The sequence below is a fragment of the Chionomys nivalis genome, chromosome 2, assembly GCF_950005125.1.
Source record: "Chionomys nivalis chromosome 2, mChiNiv1.1, whole genome shotgun sequence".
NCBI lineage: Eukaryota > Metazoa > Chordata > Mammalia > Rodentia > Cricetidae > Chionomys > Chionomys nivalis.
The window spans coordinates 48141183-48165702 of record NC_080087.1 but is presented as its reverse complement, the minus strand read 5'-3'; the positions used below and the strand labels follow the sequence as shown (position 1 = coordinate 48165702).

General features: G+C 39.0%; 1 protein-coding gene across 1 annotated transcript in view; it reads left to right on the top strand.

Moving 5' to 3' along the window:
• The window catches only part of Slc35f1 (solute carrier family 35 member F1), a 426231-nt gene that overhangs the window by 312887 nt on the left and 88824 nt on the right, over window positions 1-24520 (top strand). The window contains exon 3 of the mRNA XM_057759213.1: window positions 24358-24485. Within this exon, the coding sequence (XP_057615196.1) occupies window positions 24358-24485 (128 nt within the window). The remainder of the gene's footprint in view (window positions 1-24357; window positions 24486-24520) is intronic.

Here is a 24520-nt window from a genome sequence, read left to right as displayed (position 1 = left end):
CCTCCCTTTTTTGCTTGGAGCATACAGATTTTTAAATATAACCAAAAGTGCCATCTAATTATAAAATAATCCATGCTTATTAGAAAAAATCAGAAAAATGCGTGCAATTAAATATAAAATTACCCCTTGTGCTGCCATCAAACCACAAACACCTCTGATAATATTTTGATATTGTATTTATGGTGTTCACACCTGCTTTTTGTACACTTCATATTTCATTACAGACATTTTTACATTGTCTTTCTCAAGGTATCTTTTAAAGCAACTGTTCCTGCCTGTGATGGTCCATGCCTGTAATTCCAGCATTCAGAAGGCCAATGCAGGAGGATATCAAGTTCCAGACCAGCTTAAACTATCTACCAAAGCCCAAACCAAAACAAATGAACTCCCTCCTCCAAAGCTAAATATTTTAAAAGATGCAGTGAAGTTGTTCTCTATAGTTGGGCAACGTGTGAATGTCTAGAATTTAAAAACTAAGTCTGTCAACTCTTAGAACCTAAATCTATTTTTCTACTTAAAAAAAAAAAACCAATATTTTACCTGTTTGACAGTAGTTTTAGAATGCTGACCCCTGCCCATTACAGTAGGACAGTCACTTTAAGTCTCTGAGAATCTGTGTGTCTGAAGGGCAGCGGGAATCTAGCAAAGTCTTGTCCACTTTTTCACAAATAATATCTTAACTACTCAACGTTGATTTCCTAAGACTTCTCTCTCTTATTCCTTCCAAGACAATCTACTTGACCAAAAGAAAGAGAGTCCATTTCTGATTCTACCTTCACCAGGTTTGATCTGCTCTGTTGCTGTTTCAAACAAAAACTGTCACCTATAACTTTAGTGGTCTTCAGAGATGGTGATGGTGGGAAAACCATCACACGTCACCTTGGTGGTCTGCAGAGACAGTGATGGAGGGAAAATCATCACACATCACCTTGGTGGTCTGCAGAGACAGTGATGGTGGGAAAATCATCACGCATCACCTTGGTGGTCTGCAGAGACAGTGAAGGTGGTTCCCCAAAATGCTTAGCTGAAGCAAGAGGAAGAACAAAGGGAGCTTAATTATGCAAATGCATGCCCATTTGCAGAAGCTCCTCTGCCTGGAGGAGCTTGATGGGATAGGAAAAGTTGGCAGTTTAGTTATTGCCTCTCTGGGTGATTATCATTCCTTATAATTAAATTTAGAACTAACTATTACTGGAATAATGTCTGGGGCTGCTAAGCACTCAAAAGCCAATATTAGGGGGTTTTTGGTACAAAGGATTCAGGTTTATTCAAGGATCGTCATCTTGAAAAGAGGGGCTGTCAACTTTAAAGTTCTTTTGGGGGGAACTTGGGGGCATGAGGAGCTTATATAGGAAAGGAAAGAGGTTCCATAAGACAATGTATAGGAAGGCTATATAGAGAGTGGGATCTCTGTCACCAGCTCGAATCTCCTTAAGTTTCTTTGCCCAGAACATCCCAACTGACCTTGACGTTACAGGATTTGTTTCTATTTCCTTGTTTTTTATACATTCAACTTTACAGCACTTTGATTGCCTTGTGTTGGTTGATACACAGAACAGAGAATAAGTGGGACTGTTGTGAAAGTCTTCAGATATTCTCTGCAATATTCTGTAAGCCGAAAGGAAGGCTGTTTGGTAATTACTTCTTTAACTGTACGGGATGAGGGATGTAACTGATATCTTCAAGCTCTTCATATCACCCATTTTCTTTTCTGTGCCACACTATACAGTCCAGACTCACCTTGAATTCTCTGTCTTTCTGCCTCTGCCGCCCACTTACTGGGACTATAGGTGTACACGGCCACACCTTGCATCACATTTATTTTCTCCAGTCCAAGTCTTAAGTAGATCCAACTTTGAATGGCATGCAAGATCAGATGTTTTGCCTTTGGGAGATATAGTGGTACACATGTCTGCTAGTTTCTAATTCTTTTAAAGATACTTTTTGGGCTGTTTGTTTGTTTGTTTGTTTCTTTGTTTGTTTTTGCTACCTGTGCTATGGAAGGAAGATCTTGTCTGGTGTATGTACCAACCGGCACTTTGTGGTGACAAGTGATCAAACCTAATTCTAATTTTCTTTAATGAAAACAAAGTAACCCAAAAAAATAGAAATGAAATTCAAAGGAAAGAGTGAAATATGAAGAACAGCTGATGTGGTTTGCTGGTCGAGATCATGCCTTAGGACCCTTCTGCCTTCATCTCTTTCTCCCCTCCCACAAGGCAAATCCATTCTTAAAGAAGTCTCTTTCTTGTACTTCAAAGAAGTCTACCCTAGGCCAAGCCTTCTAGACAGTGTTTTCAGGACAAGTAATTTGGCTCAAGTATATAGAGTTGAATCCAGTGGTTTAGAATAAGATCTAGGGGCACCCACTAGAAGACGAACTCAAGAGTGTAGGTGGACATTGGTGAAAAACTTAACCAGATTTTATATAATATGGCTGAGATTTGTGTGGTTAGGGATGAAAGCATAGAAGGAACAGGATCAAACCTGGCAAGGAAGTAGAGACAAACCAAAAGTGGTTCTGAGGCCTGAGATGTTCTATAGTTAGTTAAACTAGAAAATGCTAGAAAAAGAACACACTTCTGTAGGGCAAGGGATAATTGAGTTCAGTTGAAAGAAATCAGCTCACAGGGCTGGAGAAATGACTTGGCAGTTACATGACCACTCCTAGAGGACACTGGTGCAGGTCCTAGCATCGACATGGTAACTGTCAACACTGTGAGACTCCAGTTCCAGGGCATCTGACTGCCCTCTTCTGGCTTCTGTGGGCACTGCGTTCATGTGGCACATAGACCTGTGCAGGCAAAACACCCATAAACAGAATATATAATATCTATTATGTCAGTCCACTTGTTTATAAATCACTGTCCTGGGTATTTAAAGGGGCAGTTGGCTTGTCTGACAGACATTACAGTTTGTTCGAAATCATCCAAACTTGACATCATTGTGTCAGTCCATTGGAGTACAGAAGCCAGGTCTGTATTGGTCATTCCTGGCAGGAGGTAGACAGTAGATATCAGTGCTTCAAGCCACGTGTTGTTTCTTCCCCTCAACTTCTATTCACCTGTAGTTCAGCCTTCTTTTTTCTCCAGGACAATGTATTCTTTTCCTGTGTGTACCTCTTGGTGTTAGATTACTCAAGGAGCCCTGACCAAGAATATGATTCAGGCTAAGTAAATGTTTCCTCCTTTCTGAATCTTGAACTTGGACAGAATAATGAAAACTTCAAAATGAACAGGTCTAGTCACACTGTCTTAAAAAGATTATCTTTACTTTCCAGTGCTGATGATGGAACCCAGGAACATCCCTGAGCTGTGTCCCTGGCCTTGGTTTTTATTTTTTTTTCTAGATTACATTTATTTGCGTGTGTGTGTGTGTGTGTGTGTGTGTGTGTGTGTGATATGCCATGATGATCAAGAAGAAATCAGAGGATAACTTGCGGAAGTTGCTTCTTTCCATTCACCATGTGGGTTCTGGAATTCAAAGTTATGTCATCAGCCTTGAAGCACCCTTACCCATTGAGTTAGCTCCAAGCCTTTTGTTGTTGTTGTTGTTATTTGTTTTGGTTTTCTTTTTTATTTATTTTTTTAGAACAATCTTTCCTCAGTTTACATTCTAATCCTAGTTCCTCTCCCTCCTCAACCCCCACTCCTCCAACCTTCCACTCCATCCACTCCCCTCCCATCTACTCTTCAGAGAATGTAAGGCTTCCCATGGGGCGTCAACAAAGTCTGACACATAACTTTAAGGCAGGACCAAGGCTCTCCCTCCATAACTAGGCTGAGAAAGGTATCCTTCCAAAGAAATGAGCTTCAAAAAGCCAGTTCAGGGGCTGGAGAGATAGCTCAGCGGTTAAGAGCATTGTGTGTTCTTCCAAAGGACCCGAGTTCGATTCCCAGCAACCACATGGTGGCTCACAACCATCTGTAATGAGGTCTGCTGTCCTCTTCTAGCAGGCATATATGCAAACAGAATATTGTATCCATAATAAATAAATAAATATTTTAAAAAAAAAAAAGCCAGTTCAGGTATTAGGGATAAATCCTGGTTTCACAACCAGTGGCCCCACAGACTACCTAAGCCACACAACTATCACCCATATTCAGACTGCCTAAGCTTGGGCCTATACAGCCTCCCCTGCTGTCAGTCCAGAGTCAGTGAACTCTGACTAGCTTAGCTCAGCTGTTTCTGTGGGTTTCTCCATCATGGTCTTGACCCCTTTGCTCATATTATCACTTCTCCCTCTCTTTGACAAGACTCTACGAGCTCAGCCCTGTGCTAGCTGCAGATCTCTGCATCTGCTTCCATCAATTACTGTGATGACCATTAAGGTTATCAATCTGATTACAAGGGAAGGGCCGTTCAGGCACCCTCTCCACTATTGCTTAGGGTCTTAGCTGGGGTCATTCTTGTGGATTCCTGGGAATTTCCTTAAAGAGAGGGTCTCGCCATGTAGCCCAGGCTGAACTTAAACTCTCCACCCTTCAGCCTCTGACTCTTGGGTGCTGGGTTATGGTGGTTATGGTTGTGAACTACCATAAAAAGCTATCAATAACTTATTTTTGTTACATAGATGTTCCCTAAGCCAGGATCTCTGAATTTCATCAAACCCACCTTCTTACCCCTCAGAAGTTTTCTTTCAAAATTACAACCAATTTAAATGTTGATTCCAATTGTGAAAAGCTTCATGTTGAAATCATCATAGTTAGCACATTTTCTTGGTGTCCTTGTTCCAAATCATTTAGGACAACAGTGTATCTCATTTTCTTAGAGTTATAGATACAAATTAATTTTGAGAAACCTCCTAATATTTGAACACCATTCTCATTAGGAAGCAATGCATATCTAACCTAGATTTTGTCTAGAAAAAGTTAAAACCAAAAATATTGAAAAAGATGGCTTAAAGGCAGAATATTCTATCACACTTATTATAAACCTGCTAGAACAAGTTAAAGCAAGTTGGAATGTATCTGGGCACTGTTTTAAACTCAGCAATGCATAACAATCCATTCTTGTCTTGCTAAAGTGATTGCTTCTCAACTCGAAGTCTTTTCTGTAACTCTTAATTAGAATCCACTCTTCAATATTAATATCAGAGAACCAGAATCAACAGCGACAGTGTATTCTAATTATTAGCAGTGTACTAGCATTTATTTTAGGATTGTTGGATTTGATTGCCTTAGTCATCAAACATGAAACGGATAATAGACTACCCTCTTTGGAGAATGTGTTTAGTGTGTGCTTGCAAGAATGGAGAGAAGGGAATTTCTCTACCGCTGGTAAACTGTAAATTTGTACAGGCACTTTAGGGAGTTATTTGGTTGTAGCTAGGAATATGAAAAATGTAAATACTCTATAAGCCAATAAGTTTGTATACTGGCAAGTTTTACGCAAGCCACAAGACATATTTATTGTGGTATTGTTTATGATAGAAGAATGGAAATAACCTATGCATTTGGGGATGGGAAGAATAGATAAGGAAAATGTATCATGCTGTGCTGCATATGTTTTAAAATGAGCCAAATTTATTTGCATATAACATAGATAACTCACAAACAATGGTGAGTGGAAAGAACCCAAATTACAAAGTGATGCATATCTAGAGCATCATAGCAACACTATAAACTCTGTAAAACCCTTACCAAAACACACTATATGTGGAGAGGCATACATAAACATATTTGTGTATAAATATGTATAAGACAAAAATGGCTTGAGAGTCAATTTGAAAGTTTCTTCTCATAGCTTATGAGAGTGGAAGAAAATACTGGAAGTAAAGGAAAGTGAAGACTTGAACTTCACATAGAAGTTTTGAAATTTCACTTTGCTCTTTAAAATGACTTTGGAAAAATTTAAATGACCAAGGCTCTGTTGAGGAAGCACTGACACAGCCAACTAGCCCTGTATTTTTCTCTTTTTACAAAAATCAAAGCTTTCTTTTCAAGTTTGCTACAACCTATCCTGCAAGATGCTTGGTTTATCCATTCATTTTTCCTTGATTGCCTCACTTGCTCTTATGTGTATGATACTATATCTGGTACCATAGGAAGGGACAAAAAGATACGACATGACTCTTCTACCCTTCAAGACCTTGTAATTTCAAAATTTGAAAGCTGCCATTGGGGGAAAGTATTTGTGAGTCTGAGCATGTCACATTACAGAAATATTAATAAGCTTATGATATAAAATTATTTTAAAAAGGTCTCCTATGTTAGTCTTTTGTTTTGGTGGGGGTTGATGTGGTTATTACAAAAAGTAATACATAGGACAAAGCAAATGTTTCACCTGGTATATATTGTTATTGGCGTACAGTAGGTTCAGTACTCACTGAATCTGAGTACCTTTATAATCACTCAGAAATGAAGTGGGTAATTCTACTTAGCATGAGCTGGAGATTCGCCATTATTACCTGGGGTGTCTCCATTGCAGATGCCACCAGCAACTCTTAGCTGTTGTGGCGGGGAATATGCAGAAGATTGCAGATGGTTGCAGCAGGAATTGAAAGTGATGAAGGGGGCTGAATGCTGCCTGAGATGCTGAAGGACCACATCTCTGTTCTGATTAGAGAAGGAGTAGGCCAGTCTTAGAAGAAGGGACAGAATTTAAAATGAAGTCTGCACTGGATGGTGGTGGCATATGCCTATAATCCCAGCACTTGGAGGCAGAGGTAGGCAGATCTCAGTGAGTTTGATACTAATCTGGTCCACAAAGAGAGTTCCAGGACAGCCAGGACTGTTACACAGAGAAACCCTGACTCAAAAAAAAAAAAAAAACCCCACAAATAAAAATAACAACAACAAAAAGTCTACTTTGCTTTGTTTGTAGAGAAAAGCCAGGTTTGTCAGTGAAAGGAAGGGAAATAATGTGGGGTTGAGATCAAATGAGCAGAATTTCAAGACTACTGCTAAGGCCTTTTTCAGAAAGACCTGCATCATCTAATTCTTACCATAGAAACTTATTTGATGTGTGTGGATTAACCGAGGTTCTGGACTGACTGTTGGATGCGATGCATGTGCTTGCATCTTCTGGGGCTTTAACAGGGGTTTGAATGTGCAATGGACCCAGCTTACTAACGCTGGAGGTGAAAGTGGAGACAAGGCCAGGGCTTTGCCAGCCCTTCCCTCAGAGGACAGTCTAGAACTTATTGCATTTATTTTCTTGGTTTGCATCGGGCCTTTGACCGCGCTTAGCACCTCTCTCCTCTTCATGGTTTCTTGTGGAAGGAAATCAGGTCCAAAATAGTCAAGCAATTACAAGGAAACAAAAAGGACAGCAGACTGGGGGATGGGAGATGACTAAAACAGAGAGGGGAGCCGGAGCGTAGAGAATCAAAGACACACTTGGCCCATTTTATAAGTAAGCTTTAGCCTTTCATTTCTGATCTCTTAAAAAGCATGATAAGCATTTATTGCTTCTGTATCTTTCATCAAAACTACATGGCTTGAGCCCTTTCTCTAGGAATCTTTTCTGCCATATTGGGAGGGGAAAAAAATCCTAGTCTGACTTCTGGTTCAGTCATGCATATCCTTAATATGAGCAAAGTGGACTTTATGGTACGAGCTCCTATATCTCAAAAAGAAGCTGGCGACCGCAGTGTTCTTTGCTGTCGGACATGTTCTGCTATCTGAGGCTTTCTTTGTTTGGCTGGACTGTGAGGCACTGAGGTAGACAGATGAAGCAGAAAGGTGCTGAAAGCCATATTCATTTTCTTCCTGTATCTAAAGAGAGAGAAAAATATAAGTGAACATGAGATAAAGAATTTCTGAAAGTTTTTAAAAATAAAACAAAGCCTAAGAAGTGGTTTAAGGTACACATAAAAAAAAAATACCTATAAAATAAGGTGGTCTTGTTGCTAGGCAACAGACACAAGACAATGGTGAGCCATAAAGGTACAAGTCAAGAGTTTTTTCCTGTGGATTCCTGTCACAATAGGAAGCCTGCTAATAGCTTCTCCTGTAAGGGGAAATGGCTGAAATGGAGACATTACAGACTGAGAGAGGTGAGTCATCTTGAGTTGTGTCGCTAGCATAAACAACTGTGTGATGCAGCTAATACTTCTGTTAGCGCAGAGTGTCCTGTTTACCCTAGTAGGCATGTTTCTATCTGATGACTGTGAGATTTCAGCTGCTCATATCTAAATATATTTGGCAGCTACCATGGACAGAGGCAGCGTTTCATTTCCTTAATCAATTGAATACAGCCTCTTCTGAATGTGAGGAAAGGAAGTGAGCCATCACTCCCCCAGCAAAGGAATTTGGTTGTCACTTAACAGTGAAGTTCATTTGACAGGTGATGGCAAGCTTTAAGGGTCTTTCTCACCGTAGTTCTTTTTCCATAGGAGTATGATGGTTTGTCTGCTTCCCACTGGAGTTTGGAGGGAAATTAACAGAAGACTTTTACATTAGTCTAAGTCTAAAGAGCAAGGCTATTCAGGAAATAAATGACTGAACTGAGTTGTCAGAATATTCAATGATGATTTATTTAGAGGCAAGCTCACATCATAAAAATTGATGGCATGTATTAACTGTCAGGAAGATACTTATTCCAGGGACAGTTTTAATTGAAGAATCCAAAAACTCGGAATGCAAAGCAGCAGCACTTATAGTGATGTATCACATCTAATATTCACAGTGGGTGTATCGCAGAACTCAGTTTGTCCCCCAAAGAGCAGGTCTTCAGGTTTCTGATAAAGTACTAACATAAGACTGTGTAAGATCTGCTCCTATACCTAACTTTTTCACACACGGTGGCTTTGAGTCAGATTCCAAAGTGACTCAGATAGACTTTTCATGTGTCCAGTGCTCTGGCCATTTGAAAAAGCCAATGAGAAGCCAAAGAAGAGCCAAGACAACTGGGAAAAGATCTCCCATCAGTTCCATTTTTTACATGACTATTTATTTTGTGTGTGTGTGTGTGTGTGCATGCGTGTGTGTGTGCCATGTATGTGCAGAGTTCCCTGGAGTTGGAATTAGAGACACTTGTAAGATATCAAATGTGGTGTTAGAAACTGACTCAGAGCTTCTGGAAAGATAACAAGCAATCTCAAAAGTCATGCCATATCTCCACCCACTATCACCTCAATTTTTATTCGTATGTATACCTTTTAAGACAGTGAAAATAGGCTTTCAAAGAGACATTTGAATAAGTAGCATTATTCATAATACCCAAAGGCGGAAACAGCCCAAGTGTCTATCAGTGGGTGAATATATAACCAAAATGTAGCACATGCATAGAGCGGAATATCAGCTTTAAAAGTGAATGGAATTCTGATACATCACGAACAGCATAATGAACCTGGAAACATGAAAAATTAAATGAGTCAGATATAAGAGAACAGAAAATGTTTGCTTTCACTCAGGTTAGGTGCCTAGAATAGTTAGATTCATTGAGCCTATGTCTGTTGGTGTCCTGTGGCTGAAGATGGGAGAACGGGCTGTTGTTCAATAGGTGCTAAGCTTTAGAATAAAATGACGAAAAGTTCTGGAGCTCAATTGTGGTGATGCTTGAACAGCAGTGCAAATATACTTAATGTCACTGAAGTGTACCCTTAACGCACAAATGATAGCTTTTATATGATGTATTTGTTATCATAGAGAAAACAATAATGTTGAAAAATATTCCTCATCTACACTCAACCCTTGAATCACCCCTGTCTGACACTGTGCCCTTCTGCTTCTTTCTCCTCTGACCTCAGGTTTAAAATATAGCAATGACATCCCCACAAGGCTTAATTTAAACTCTAATGAATGCTACAGGGTCAGTTTTGTAATTTCCTTTCCTGGAAATGTAACCTTCTCGATATATTATTTATCTATCAGTTTACTTGTCAATGCCAGCCACATACAGGCATTATGGATCCATCAAAAGGGAAGTCTAATTTTTCTCTGCTTAAGTTAGAGATTCAAGGGCAGATGGCATAGTACAGATGGCAGAGCCACAGACTGGGCAGATGGTCCAATCTTTATTTTAAAGTAGAAGGTGTTTGAGGGGGATTTAGACCCATTACACCAGACCATGGATAAGTCACCATAAACAAGAAGAATGAAGGGACCATCAAATGTGTTTGTAGGTGTGTACACCAGGTAAGAGGAATGAAGCCCTCTGAATGCCATGATGTCACTAACTATATCCAGGTCAAGTGTATTACTAAGGAGTTTGCAATGTCACACCTAGGGGCCATTTCTCAGCTAGATGAATACCTATAACCTTCCAGCCATACTCTTCAAAAAAAAAACAAACAAACAAAACCCAACCTATTCTTTTCATTGAAGTCAGATCTAAAAACAGCGTAGGTTTGATAAGTGTGAGTGTTTGAATATAAACTTCAAGCTGGGTCATTGAATTCGACGCAAGACAGAAGAAGTGAAGAGACCACAAAAGGATGGTGGAAGTACTGTGGAGAAAAATGTGAACTGTCTCCCTTCTGCATATTAAGAATCCCAATTTTAGCCTGTTAGACTCCCTTTCTTCATGTCCTGACTACTAATTGGGAACCTAAAGTCATATAAGCGCTCAATCTTCTTTTATGTACAAAGAAATACATGGACAAATGTAACATCATTTTAAAAGCTAATGAATAAGAGGACACATTCGAGTCTATTTAGATTCCCAAAAGTGCATCTTATACCAGTGATTGTCCACACTAGACATGAGTCTATGAACTGTAGAGGTGAGCTATTAACAGTCCTTGGATATTATTAATTTACCAGCCATCTGTAACATATCAGGTACAGTTAACGTCCAAAGATACTTATCTTTCAATTTCTAGATATTTTTATGTTATCAATGGACACATACCTGAGAAAAGAATCTCATGCTTTTAAGAATGGCAATTAGTATGGATTGTAAGTGATTTTTTTGTTATGTTTTATTTTAGAATTAAAAAAATTCTCATAATGTAAAAGGGACCTTTCAAAAGGCATGCTCTTCTCTGAAATTTAGCATGGCTCATTATCAAGTTTCAACAGGTAAACGTTGACAGTACACACATGCAGAATCCTGACAATACACACATGCAGAATCTGTGCCACAGTGATACATAATAAATAAATGAACAAATTGGGGGAGGATAAAATACCCCTCAATCGCTATATGTAAAAATATAGTAGAAGCTAACAAATAGAAATTTTGGCTTCAATGAGGTTTGCCTATGTGGTTTATATCTGACAACTTGTTTGTAATGGAGTCAGTAAATATTTGTTAAGTAAGCAATAATAATGTTTTTCTATAAGTGTGCAACAGGAAGGGATCATAAATCAGGGTTTGTTATTGTTGCTGTTTCTTCACTAATTTCACTACTATTCATCACAGAAGTCACATACCAAAACATTTTTACAATATAAGAAAGGGTATGAGTAGGTCTCCAAATCAATAGAATAATACATAAGGACTATAAGACTTTATGAAAAACATCTGTGGTCCAAGTTTGGAGGAAATTTCTCCAAAAATGCAGGGATTGAAGAAAAGATTCCCATCATGCCTTTGTGAATAACCTCAGTCACCCATCTTGGGGACTCTGACAACCTTAGAACAGGGCCCGCACAGATTCCTATACCAAAAGTTACCTTGTTAGTAGCTTTGAATTACCAGCCAGCAATTAGCACACTCCAGAGGAAATGTCTGAGAAAGAAACATGTCCAGATTATTTATTAGCTAAAACCAGACTGCCAAAATGTAATCAAATACAAGTAGCATCATAATCTCTAAGAGGCTTTCAAAAATACTACAGATTCTTGAGTCCCAGCCCAGACCTGTCTGAGATGGAGCCCAGAAATAGACACTTTCAAAAGCCCTGAAGTTTAAGGAGCAGTCTAAACCAAGCTGGGGGAGAAAGTGACAAAATTATGATATAATCACAAAATATGCAAATATTTATGTAATTTTATAGACAATGGAGTCCCTAATATTATAAAAAAGTTTAAAATATCTTACTTCTTTTTGTTCTCACTTCCAAGATATTTCATCATTGTTAAATGCCTGTGTGTATGATTAGGGCTTGTAATAGCATTGTGCTGTTCCCTGTGATAGCTATGTCCCCAACGTGTTTGCTGCAGGAGGCTTTTCTTGGGCCACAAGCTTTTTTCTTGCTATCTTTTCCTCTTTCATTATAGTTAGTCACATTTTTGAACCATGAATCTCTTCTCACTAAGCTAGATGCCACCTTGTTCAGCTGCTTCTATCTTTCTAGTATCCTGCCTTAAGATAGCAGAGCCAGCCACTGGGGAGGGCAGGATGCCGGATCTCTGGTAGCTACTGTAGAAATTGCACTGCACCAAGAATTCCCCACAAGGGCTTCTGCGGTCCACTGTAGACAGACACTGTAAAGCAGGCAGCAAGGATAAGACACTACTTCCCATCAGCCAGCACAAGGGCACGGCACCACCACAAAAGACAGGGGGTAGGAAAGGAACATGAGGTTCTTAGCTATTAAGAGCTTGTCAAGACCTGTGCCAGCGGAGTTGTCAAATTTTCCTCCTGACCTCCAAGACTAAAACAAGGGCATGGACAGAATGCAATCCAAAGCTCTGCATTTTCTAGCTGTTAAAAATGTGTAGTGCCTCCCATAATTCAAGGCCACAATAAGGAGGAGTGAGGTCTACAAAAACCAAAGCAAAGTCACTGTTGATATTCATGTTCCGTCCAGTTCTCCGCTGTGGGCAGAAGCTTCTCTTTGGAATGGCAGTCTCTTCTTTCTTCTGCAACTTTCTTATTATAAAAATTTACACTAGTTGAAAGGGAGAGAGAATATTCTATAGAACACCATCAGCAATATTGCAACTGTAACAAATTCAACCGATGACCTTATCCTTACTCTCATCACTCCTTTGGTGAGTGCAGTTTCAGGCTGCATGCACCGCATCTGTAACTATTTCAGTGTGTCTTTCTAAAAGATGCTAATGTAAGAACAACAGTAAAATAATGCCACAGTCACACTGAAAAATCAACAGCCTGTGAGAGTTCAAATTTTCTGTTGTCTCACAAATATATATATATATATTTTAAGTTATTTGTATTAGGATGCAAACAATGACCACATATTTCAGGTGGTTGATGGTTTCCTTAGATTCTTTCAACCTATCTCTTTTATTTTAATGCAGTGCTTTTGCGGAAAAACTTTTGCCCAATATGATCAATTTCTTCTCCTTTATTCTTTTCTTTTTATTTATTTATTTAGGTTTTTTGAGACAGGGTTTCTCTGTAGCTATGGAGCCTGTCCTGGAACTAACTCTTGTAGATCAGGCGGATCTGGAACTCATAGAGATCCGCCTGACTCTGCCTCCCAAGTGCTGGGATTAAAGGTGTGCGCCACCACCGCCCAGCTCTTCAGTTCCTTTCACATAGTATTACAAGCGGATCCCCATGGTGATTTGAAAAAGACACATATTTCAATCAATTGGTTTGGGTGGGGATGGGACTCTGCATTCCGTTTTATTTTATCTATCTATAACTATCTACCTGTTTGTCCGTCTGTCTATCTATCTAGCTAGCTATGTATCTATCTTCTATGTTTTTTTTTGAGGCAGGGTTTCTTTTTGTAACCCTATCTTTCCTGGAACTCACTCTGTAGACCAGGCCGGCCTCAAACTCGCAGAGATCCACCTTCTTCTGCTGCCCAAGTCCTGGGATTAAAGGCGTGTGTCACCACCACCCAACATTACCGTGCATTTTTAACATGCTTTCAGTTAATATCATTCAAAGGGCAAACATAAAGTCAAAAGGCTAGGAAATATCTGGATTTTGCCAATTGGATCTTCTTTGTGTGCTTTAACATGTTCTTCTAACCCCTGTCTCCTGAAGTGGTGCCTGAATACAGAGAGTTGCTCAAATTTAAAGACATGTACAGCAGGGTGTAGGTGGTGTTTTGTTCTTGTCAAAAAACAAGAGACACAGAGTCTGGTTGTTTCTCTCAACTGCTAAGGCCAAGGCTTATCCCCACTTACTCATAAAGGAAATACCAAACTGTGACATTCTATCCATCTTACTTCTTGCTCATTTATTATGAGTAAGGTAGGATATTATCATAAAGACAATCTGTTATTATTCAGGCATTTGTTCTGGTTTACCCTTGGAGTCCTGACAGGATACAGCCTCAATTGCAGCCATTAAGAGCATCCTCTGTTCACATTTGGTTCATTCCCTTATAAAAGGTGGGCTTTGCCTACCTCCCATCTCTCTGACTCTGTCTCCATCTCTCTCTTCTGCCACCCTTGTCCCCAAGGACCTGACCATCTCTCTCTGCTCCCCCTCTCTGCCTCCTTCTCTACCCCTTTCTTGGTCCCGTTTTCTGTCCCTTCTCTTTCTTCTTCCAATAAACAAGTCATGTGAGTCCTGTTGTATGGTGTGATTTCTCTTTGCACCATTTTTAAAAAATAAATTATAACACAATCTCTCACCCGCTGTTACTCCTTGATGGAGCTCACACAGAATCATGGGGAAAAGAGGGGACAGGACTTCTTATTTTACTTTGTCTCCCAATTTTCAGAATCCTGGCTTGATTTAACCAACTTTTTTCAATAACAACCAGGTATTATTATTATTATTATTATTATTATTATTTTGGTGTTTTCTGTATCTCTCAGGTGGAGGTTGCAGTGGTTCCTGGTGTATTTTTAATTCATCAAAACTCACGAATTTATCAAATTTCATGCATTTTTGCAAACCTGGTTATTTCCACTGGAAAGCTTCTTCCAGTTGGCCCCTGAATCCTTTTGATAAAACTCTCTAGATTTAGAATGCTCCCTTCTCCTCTGTGTGACAAGATATTCTAGACTCGGCTCATGTATTACATTCCCTCACCCATATCTATATTCAGCCATTTCTCCAAAGGTCATTGTTTCTTTTAGCGAAAACTGTATTTGAAGATGTTAATCTGGATACTATGATATTTACTGACAATAGGTTGATATAATGGGGAAAATTAAGTTCTATAAATATATTCTTCAATATTTTCAGTTGGAAATACACACGAGAGAGAGAGAGAGAGAGAGAGAGAGAGAGAGAGAGAGAGAGAGAGAGAGAGGATACTCTATTATTACATTGATCAAAAAATGCCTTTTCTTTTATCTGAAGTTAATTTCAGGAAAAAATAATATGAAACACTTCTGACTTGTTTTATTAAATTTTTCATGTAGACAATGTACCATTTCTAGAGCAGTAAATACTTTATAATAAAAAAAATCAGAACAGACCTTGGGAAAAAAATACCCAACTTCTTCTAAATCCAATTTTCTGATCTGAAAATATTTTCCTCACGGCACCGTTAATAACAAAGCCATCACCTCCCCAGTATTAACTCAAAGCTAGCTCTATGTGCATTTCCCACTTAATCCTTTCGGAAACATTTTCAAGTAAGTGGTATTTGCTTCGTTTTATAAATGAGCACCGTGTTTCAAGGTGACTCTGCCTGGTAAGTGGCAGCCAGTGTTTTCACAGAGGTCTCTGACTCCAAGCTTTTAACCTAGACTTTAAAGTGTCAGGCAAATAGAAGCAAGAAAGTGCGGTGCTGCTGGCAGACTACCTGACAGTCGTAGTCCGTGGAAAACAAATGACAGTTAACAGAAGTAGCCTTGGTGGGTATCTACTTGGCATGTGAGATGGGAGATAAGAGACTGGGTACTGAGAGCATGCCAGCCAGCTTCCTGATTTCCTAGGCATCTGGCCCACTGATACTTTAGCCTTTTAATTTCCCATGTTAGGGCTAACCTGTGTGTCCACCATGACAGCTGCTCTCGTGTCAGAGCTCAAGGTCAGCCCTCAAGAGCTCAGGCTGGCACCTTCTGTCATGTTGTCTTTTGAATCTCCTCAGCAAGTGGCAGGCATCCAGAGGCAAGCCTGCTTTGGCCTCTTCCTCTTACATCATGTGTCATTAGCTGCTACATAGCTCTTTGTTCAAAACTAAATTCACAAAACTGACAGATTCATCTGCCTAATGTCGTGAGGCATCGGAGTCAATTACAGGATAGTTCCAGAAGGCAAATCGGGGCACTCTTCACGAAATGGGATGAAGTAAAGGGAAATAGGCTTGTCATTAAAGAGGACAAATACATTTTCCTCTCAGCAGGCTCGCCCTGGGAAAAATCGAGAGATTTATATTAATACAGAGCTTCATTCTGATTGCTCTGGATAATTTCAAATCAAAGCATCTACCACCCATTCTTCCCTGGAAGACCTATCATTAAAGATGTTCGCTAGTGAGCAAAGTTCAGACTGGACGTGGTGTCTTCACGATGACAGCAACTTGAGGGATAACCACAGAATTTTGACACTTTTTCTAGAGAGAAACACTTTTATTGTTTCACAAGGAGGTGTGTGTGTGAGAGAGAGAGAGAGGAGAGAGAGAGAGAGAGAGAGAGAGAGAGAGAGAGAGAGAGAGAGAGAGAGAGAGAGAGAGAATACTTTTAATCCAAGTCTGGGGGTTTATAGGACCTTGTTATATGGGGATGCATCTCGTATGCATTCAAGATTTTGCATAGGGGTGGATAATATTTTGTTCTGTTGGAAGACAAGCTACTACTGAAAAGGCTTACAAGCACAGTCATGACACTATCTCCTCTTCAGCTAACTTCCTAAATTTAAACTAATCAAACAATTAGAAAGCTGTAGTTTTTTGAAGACTACCCTCCCATCCAGCATTAGCTTTAAAATTTGGTATAGGAAGCCTTCTTAAAATATCCAGAATCTCAGCAATTTTCAGGAATGTCCCATACAATCACTGTTCGGAAATAAAATCTGACAGGGATAGAAGGTGGACTTCAATTTCTTCTATAATAATTTCTCAAAAAAGACCTGAAACAAACATCACAAATGTTAACATTTGTTAGATCAAGATGGAGAGTACATTAATACTTTCTTATCCAGTATTTTTATTTGTATTTAACCATACAGATAGTAAAACATTAGGAAATAGACTATATTTAAATACCAAACTGCAATCCCAAAGATTCTATTCATTGTTCATAGATTTTATTGCCCTTTACAGTTAATAAAAATAAAATCTAGAGGTAATTTCAAAGCATTCACATTCATCAACTATAAGGGGATTATATTCCCATGGATTTCTCTCTTTCATGAGATTCAGAGGGGCATTTAGCACAGGGATTCCAAAAATATATTGTCATTACTTTAAAGCTTTAATTATCTACTGTGCTGCAGTGTGAGTCAGGTACTCCTTTTTAAACAAAATAGTCTCCTTCCTGGATACAAAGTAGTATTCATCCTAAATAATTCTGCTAATCATGTCTGTTGAGTGTTTACAGAGTCATCAAATGAAACACTGTGGAAACATTCCATGGTGTGTATTTCCTTGAAGTTGTTATCAGCAGACCAGCAAGGCAATCTATCCTTTGTCTGAGCCCATATAATGATGATTTTGGCTGTGTTCTTGGTTAATGAGCCAAGTCACATCGCTATAACCTAGTATTCCAGCAATGTGTGTTGAGATGTGGCTTGTAGACTCTGATTTGGCAATCCTTCATCATGTAAAATAGCAGGGACAATGACCTGTGACTTTAAAATGGCTCTTTTGAGGTTAAATACACCATTAACAATTTTTTGGCCTCTATCATGTGTATTATGTGTCAAATACTCAACAAATTAGTTTTGTCAATGTCATAGTTTCAACTAGAAAGCTCTCTCCGTGGTAGGAGCCAGAATGTAATGGATGTATTTTAACTACCCCAATTTCAGTGTTATTTCACCTTTCTGAGATGACTAAATATAAAACTTTATTCATATATTATTTACTGACTACTTGTCGTGGACTTTTGGATCCTGGAGATAAAGACCAAGACAATGCCAGTTTGTTCTAATTGTGAATAACTTAATGAGTAATAGAGGTAAGAAACAGATAAGCGATGCAAGTGGCGGAAGCATGTTTACTTACGGAGCACATCCAAACCCAAGGAGCAGAAGTAAGAGCGGCAGCAGTCCTGTTAGAAGTGTATAATGTTTCAGGAGGTCCCATTTGTTAACTATTTTTCTCAGTGTCTGTGCTGCTGGAGTTATATTTAGGAAGTGGTCTCCTGTGCCAATGCATTCAAGTGTACTTATCACTTTCTCTTCTATGAGGTTCAATATGGTTGAATTATATTGAGATCTTCTATCCATTTCGACTTGAGTTTTGTGTGTGATGATGGATATGGATCTATTTTCATTCTTCTACATGTTGATATCCAGTTATTCCAGCACCCTTTGTTGAATATGCTTTCTTTATTTCCTTTTATATTTTTTGCTTCTTTGTCAAAAATTAGGTGTTCATAGATATGTAGATTAATATTCAGGTCTTTGAATCAGTTCCATTGGTCTTCCTGTCTGGTTTTATGCTAATACCAGGCTGTTTTCAGTACTGTAACTCTGTAGTAGAGTTTGAAATCAGGTATTGTGATGCTTCCAGAAATTCTTCTATTGCACAGGATTGTTTTGGCTATCCTGTTTGTTTGTTTGTTGTCTTTTCATATGAAAGTATTGTTCTTTAGAGACCTGTAAAGAATTTTGTTGAGCATTATATTGAATCTGTAGGTTGCTTTTGGTAAGATTGCTATTTTACTATGTTAATTGTATCTACCCAGAGCATGGGAAATCTTTCCATTTTCTGGTGTCTTCTTCAATTTCTTTCTTCAAGGATTTAAAGTTCTTGTCATACAAGTTTTCTACTTGTTTGGTTAGAGTTACTCCAAAATATTTTATGTTATTTATGGCTATTATGAAGGGTGATATTTCTCTGATTTCTTTCTCAGTCCATTTATCATCTGTGCAAAGGAGGGCTACGGATTTTTTGGAGATAATTTTGTATCTGGCTACATTACGTAAGCTGTTTTTGAGTTGTAGAAATTCCTTGGTACAATTTTTGGTGTCACTTATGTAAACTATCATATCATATGAAACTGAGAAGCTCTGTAAAGCAAAGGACACAGTAAGCAAGACGAAATGGCAGCCTACAGAATGAGAAAAGATCTTAACCAACCCCACATTGGACAGAGGACTGATTTCCAAAATATACAAAGAACTCAAGAAATTAGTCATCAAAAGAACAAATAATCCAATGAAAAATAGGGTACAGACCTAAACAGAGAACTCTCAACACATGAATCTAAAATGGCTGAAAGACACTTAAAAGAAATGCTCAACATTCTTAGCCATCAGAGAAATGCAAATCAAAACAACCGAGATTCAATCCTACACCTGTAAGAATGGCCAAGGTCAAAATCACTGAGGATAACTTGTGTTGGAGAGGATGTTGGATAAAGGGAATACTCCTGCATTGCTGGTGGAATTGCAAGCTGGTACAGCCCATTTGGATATCAGTATGACGATTACTCAGAAAATTAGGAAGCAACCTTCATCAAGACCCAGCAATACCACTTTTGGGTATATACCCAAAAAATTCTCAAGCATACCACAAGGGCATGTGTTCAACTATGTTCATAGCAGCATTGTTTGTCATAGCCAGAACCAGGAAACAACCTAAATGCCCCTTACCAAATAATGGATAAGGAAAATATGGTATATATTTACACACAGCAGAAAAAAATAATGGCATCTTGAAACTTGCAGGCAAATGGATAAATCTAGAAAACATCATATTGAGTGAGATAACCCAACCCAGAAAGACAAATATCATATCTACTCACTCATAAGTGGCTTTTAGACATAAAGATAAAACATCCTATAATTCATAATCCAAGAGAACCTAGAAAACAAAGAGGATCCTAAGAGAGACATACATGGATCGAATCTTACATGGGAAGTAGGAAAAGACAAGATCTCCTGAGTAAATTGGGAGCATGGGGATCATGGGAGAAGGTAGAAGGGGAGGGGAGAGAGTAGAAGGGGGGAGAGAAAGGAGAGGCAATGGAGAAAATATATAGCTTGATAAAAATATTTTTTTAAAAAAAAGAGATGTATACTGGTACTTTTTTGGAACACTAGGGAACAGTACTTAATTGGGGTTTCTATTGTTCTGAAGAGACACCATGACCAAGGAGACTCTTATAAAAGAAAGTATTGATTGGAGGATTGCTTTTAGGTTTAGATTTTTTATTAGAATGGCTTATAGTCTGTGGTTTAGCTAATTTAACACTGGATGCCTTTGAATGGGAGATCCAAGAGTCCAGTAGTTTTTCAGTCCATAAGGATGGGTATCTTAGCAGGTCTTCAGTAAATGCTGGAATCCCAGAGAAGTAGGCTTTAATGCCAGTGACAGTGACCCATGACTTTATAGTTGCACTTGGCAGGGAGGGCGAGAGCAAGCTGGCAAGGAGAGCAAGTTTCCTTCATTCCTTTATGTAGGCTGGTGGCAGAAGATTTGGTCCAGATTTAAGATGGACCTTCCTACCTCAAAAGAACTGGACTAAAGGTTTATTTTCCCAACTCAAAGATCCGGATTAGGTCTCTCCACTTCAAATGATTTAATAATGAAAAATGCCTCATAGTTATGCTCGCCCATTTAGGTTTTAGTTAATTCCAGACATAGTCAAGTTGACAGCCAAGAATAACTCTAACAGAGGTTTAATCCATTATTGTCATGATAGGGAATGTGGCATCATATAGGCAGCATGGTGCTGAAGTAGCACCCGAGAGCTTTACATCCTAATCCACTTGCAATAGCAGAAAGAAAGAGAAACACAGGGCCTGGTATGTATTTTTGAAACCTCACAGCCCATGCCTAATGACTCATCTCCCCTAACAAAACCACATCCCCCAATCCTTCCCTCATAGCTCATCAGCTGCCATGCCCATTTCATTAAAACCACCACATTTCATCCTCAGCCCCTCTAGGTTTGCAGTTCTATCATAATGCCCAGTGCATTTAGTTCAACTTCAAAAGTCCCCATAATCTAAGACTGTTTCAAAGTTCAATGTCTCTTCTGAGTCTCAAGGCAATTTCTTTACTGTAACCCCATAAAATACTAAACAAATTACATGCTCCCAACACACAGTGGCACAGGATATAATTACTATTCCAAAATGGAGGGAAGGGAGCTTAGTGAAGAAATACTGAATCAAAGCAAGACCAAAAGCCAGCAGGACAACTTCAAACACTGTGTTTCAGTGTCCCATGTCAAAGTGCTCTTCAGATCTCCAACTCCTTTCAGCTTTGTTGCCTGTGACACACTTTCCTCTCTTGGACTGGTTCCATAATCAGTCCCCTCTGGTAATGGTCAAAGAGCTTCCAACAACCAAAGACCCCCCTCCTCATCAATCCTTCAGATGAGACTGAGTCCCTGGCTGGCAGTCTGTCTGGAACTTACTGAACTCTTAAATCTTTCCTCTGTTTCATTACGGGAATTTTTCATATCTTCTTTAAGGGCCTTCATTGTCTTCATAAACTTGTTTTTAAGGTCACTTTCTTCTGCTTTCTTTCTATGTTGGGCTGTTCAGGTCTTACTGATATAGGACCACTAGTTTCTGGTGGTGCCATAATGTTCTTTGTGTTGTTGAATGCATTCTTACATGGCCATCTACCCATCTTTTCCTCCAATCTGTATGGGTGGGGCCTGTAGTTCAGGTGGTCACTCTTCCTCCTGATGTATTTGGAGCCTGTGGCCTCAGCTGTCATTGGTGCTGTTCCTCCGGGTACAGTTGGGGCTAGTGGGGTCTGTGGTCCTTGGTGCAGAGGTGGAGGATAGTTGGCAAGAGAGAGTGCTGCTACCTGGTCGCTGGTGTTGCCATGGTTGTGGGAGGAATGGGGGTTAGGGTTTAAAGAGCAGGGCTCTCCATCTGGGATCTCAGACACTCACCTGTTGGTCCAGGTACAATTGGGGCCCATTGTGCTTGCAGTCACTGATTCAGAGGCTGGAGTGGGGGATATTTGGTGAGAGAGTTTGCTACTACCTGGTTGCTAGGGGTTGTGTGGGTGGGGAACAAAGTCTTGAATCATAATCATTCAGTTAAGCTGCACCCAGATTCTTTGAAACTAGAACACAATAAACATATTTTGTTTTAAATATCTATGTATTGGAAGAATTTGTCAAACAATACTGAGTCATATATGTATACATCAGTATTCAATCAGAATGTCTATATATTCAATGTTGTCTGTGAAGACTTCACAAGCTGGCCACAAATATTTGTATGTAATTATCATTGGGTCATTTTTAGAAATAAGATTTATTTCAGCTTGAAATACATATGACAATAAGATTGAAGACATCTAAAGTCTGTCCAGGTTCTATGAATGTCAGACAAGGTTATAAAATTGCTGGCAGCACTGAGAGAAGGGTCAGGTGGTTATTTTTTTCCAACCTGAAGCTTTCTCTCTACACATCCTTCACACAGATCTAGATTAGACATGGACGTTCAAGCAGAAGAATCTTTCGGATGCCATCTTAAAGTCTTACTACACATACAAAACTGCTTCTAATGTGACACTTTTCTTTTGGTCTGTATCTGTTCCAACACAGTCTTGAAATTTAGGACGGTCTGAGTTTTGTGCTTTTAATAAAGTTCTTTTTTATTGAAAATAGACTTATTATACAACATATTCTGATTATAGTTTCTCCTCTTTCTTTTTTCTTTTTTTATTGTTTTTATTGAGCTATCTATTTTTCTCCACTCCTCTCTCATGATCCCCCTTTCCCTTCTGCCCTTTCCCATGATCCTCATACTTCCAATTTACTCAAGAGATCTTGTCTTTTCCTACTTTCCATGTAGATTAGATCCATGCATGTCTCTCTCAGGGTCCTTTGTTGTCTAGGTTCTCTAGGGTTGTGGGCTATAGGCTTGTTTTTCTTCACTTTATGAGTGAGTACATATGATATTTGTCTTTCTGGGTCTGGGTTACCTCACTCAATATGATGTTTCTAGATCCATACACTTGCCTGCAAATTTCAGATGTTATTATTTTTTCTATTGTGTAGTACTCCATTGTGTAAATGTACCACATTTTCTTTATCCATTCTTTGGTTAAGGGGCCTTTTGGTTGTTTCCAGGTTCTGGCAATACTCAACCTCATATGAAAAAGCACAAAAACAAAGGGTAGTCCAAACAATCCTGTACAATAAAGAAACTTGTGGAGACATAACAATCCCTGACTTCAAATTCTACTACAGAGCTATAGTACTGAAAACAGTCTAGTACTGGCATAAAAACAGACAGGAGGACCAATGGAAGTTAATTGAAGACCTGGATATCAATCAACACACCTATAACCACCTGATTTTTGATTAAGAAGCAAAAGATATAAAATGGAAAAAAAGAAAGCATATTCAGCAAATGGTGCTGGCATAACTGGATATCAACATGTAGAAGAATGAAAGTAGATCCATATCTATTGCCATGCCCCAAACTCAAGTCCAAATGAATCAAAGACCTCAACAGAAAACCAACCACACTGAACTTTACAGAAGAGAAAGTGGGAAATACACTTGAATGCATTGTCACAGGAGACCATTTCCTAAATATAACCCCAGTAGCACAGACACTGAGAGCAATAATTAATCAATGGGACCTTCTAAAACTGAAAAGTTTCTGTAAGGCAAAGGAGATGGTCAACAAGACAAAATGGCAGCCTACAGAATGGGAAATGATCTTCACCAACCCCAATTCAGACAGAGGGGCTGATCTCCAAAATACACAAGGAAATCAAGAAATTGATCATCAAAAGAACAAATAATCCAATAAAAAGTGGGGTACAGAATTCAACAGAGAACTCTCTACAGAGGAATCTAAAATGGCTGAAAGACACTTAAGGAAATGCTCAATATCCTTAGCCATCAGAGAAATGCAAATCAAAACATCTTTGAAATTCTATCTTACACCTGTCAGAATGGCCAAGATCAAAAACACTGATGACAGCTTATGCTGAAGAGAATGTGGTGTAAAGGGAACACTCCTCCATTCCTGGTGGGAGTGCAAACTGGTACTTTTGCTCTGGAAATTAGTATGGCGATTTCTCAGAAAATTAGGAAATAACCTACCTCAAGACCCAGCAATACCACTTTTGGGTGTATACCCAAAGGATCCTCAAGCATACCATAAGAACATGTGCTCAACTATGTTCATAGCAGCATTATTTGTAATGTCCTGAGTTTTTTGTGCAATGCACCCTTTCTTGAACATTTTTCCTTTCACTTTTCTCATGACACATCTATTCTTTCACACATACACACAGTCAATATGCCTTGGTAAACAATGACCTACTCAATCTTGTGTAGAAACTATAATTTGAAGACCCAAAAGAGACCATGAAGACAATTTCCTAGGTAAAGTGTGTGAGTCTTTGATAGATTAAGTCACTAAATATTGGGTAAATTTCTGATAAAAATGCACATATGGGTACATAATACAACAGCATGTTAGAATTCTAAATATGTAATGTGTCAAGAACGTAAGCCATTTTTTTAAAATTTTGTACCACAGGAGAAGAAAACCTCTTGGCAATTTTGCGACGAAGATGGTGGAAGTACATGATCCTGGGACTCATAGACTTGGAAGCTAATTACCTGGTGGTCAAGGCTTACCAGTACACGACCCTGACCAGTGTCCAGGTAAGATGGTTTCTCTCCTCGCAACTTTCCAGACA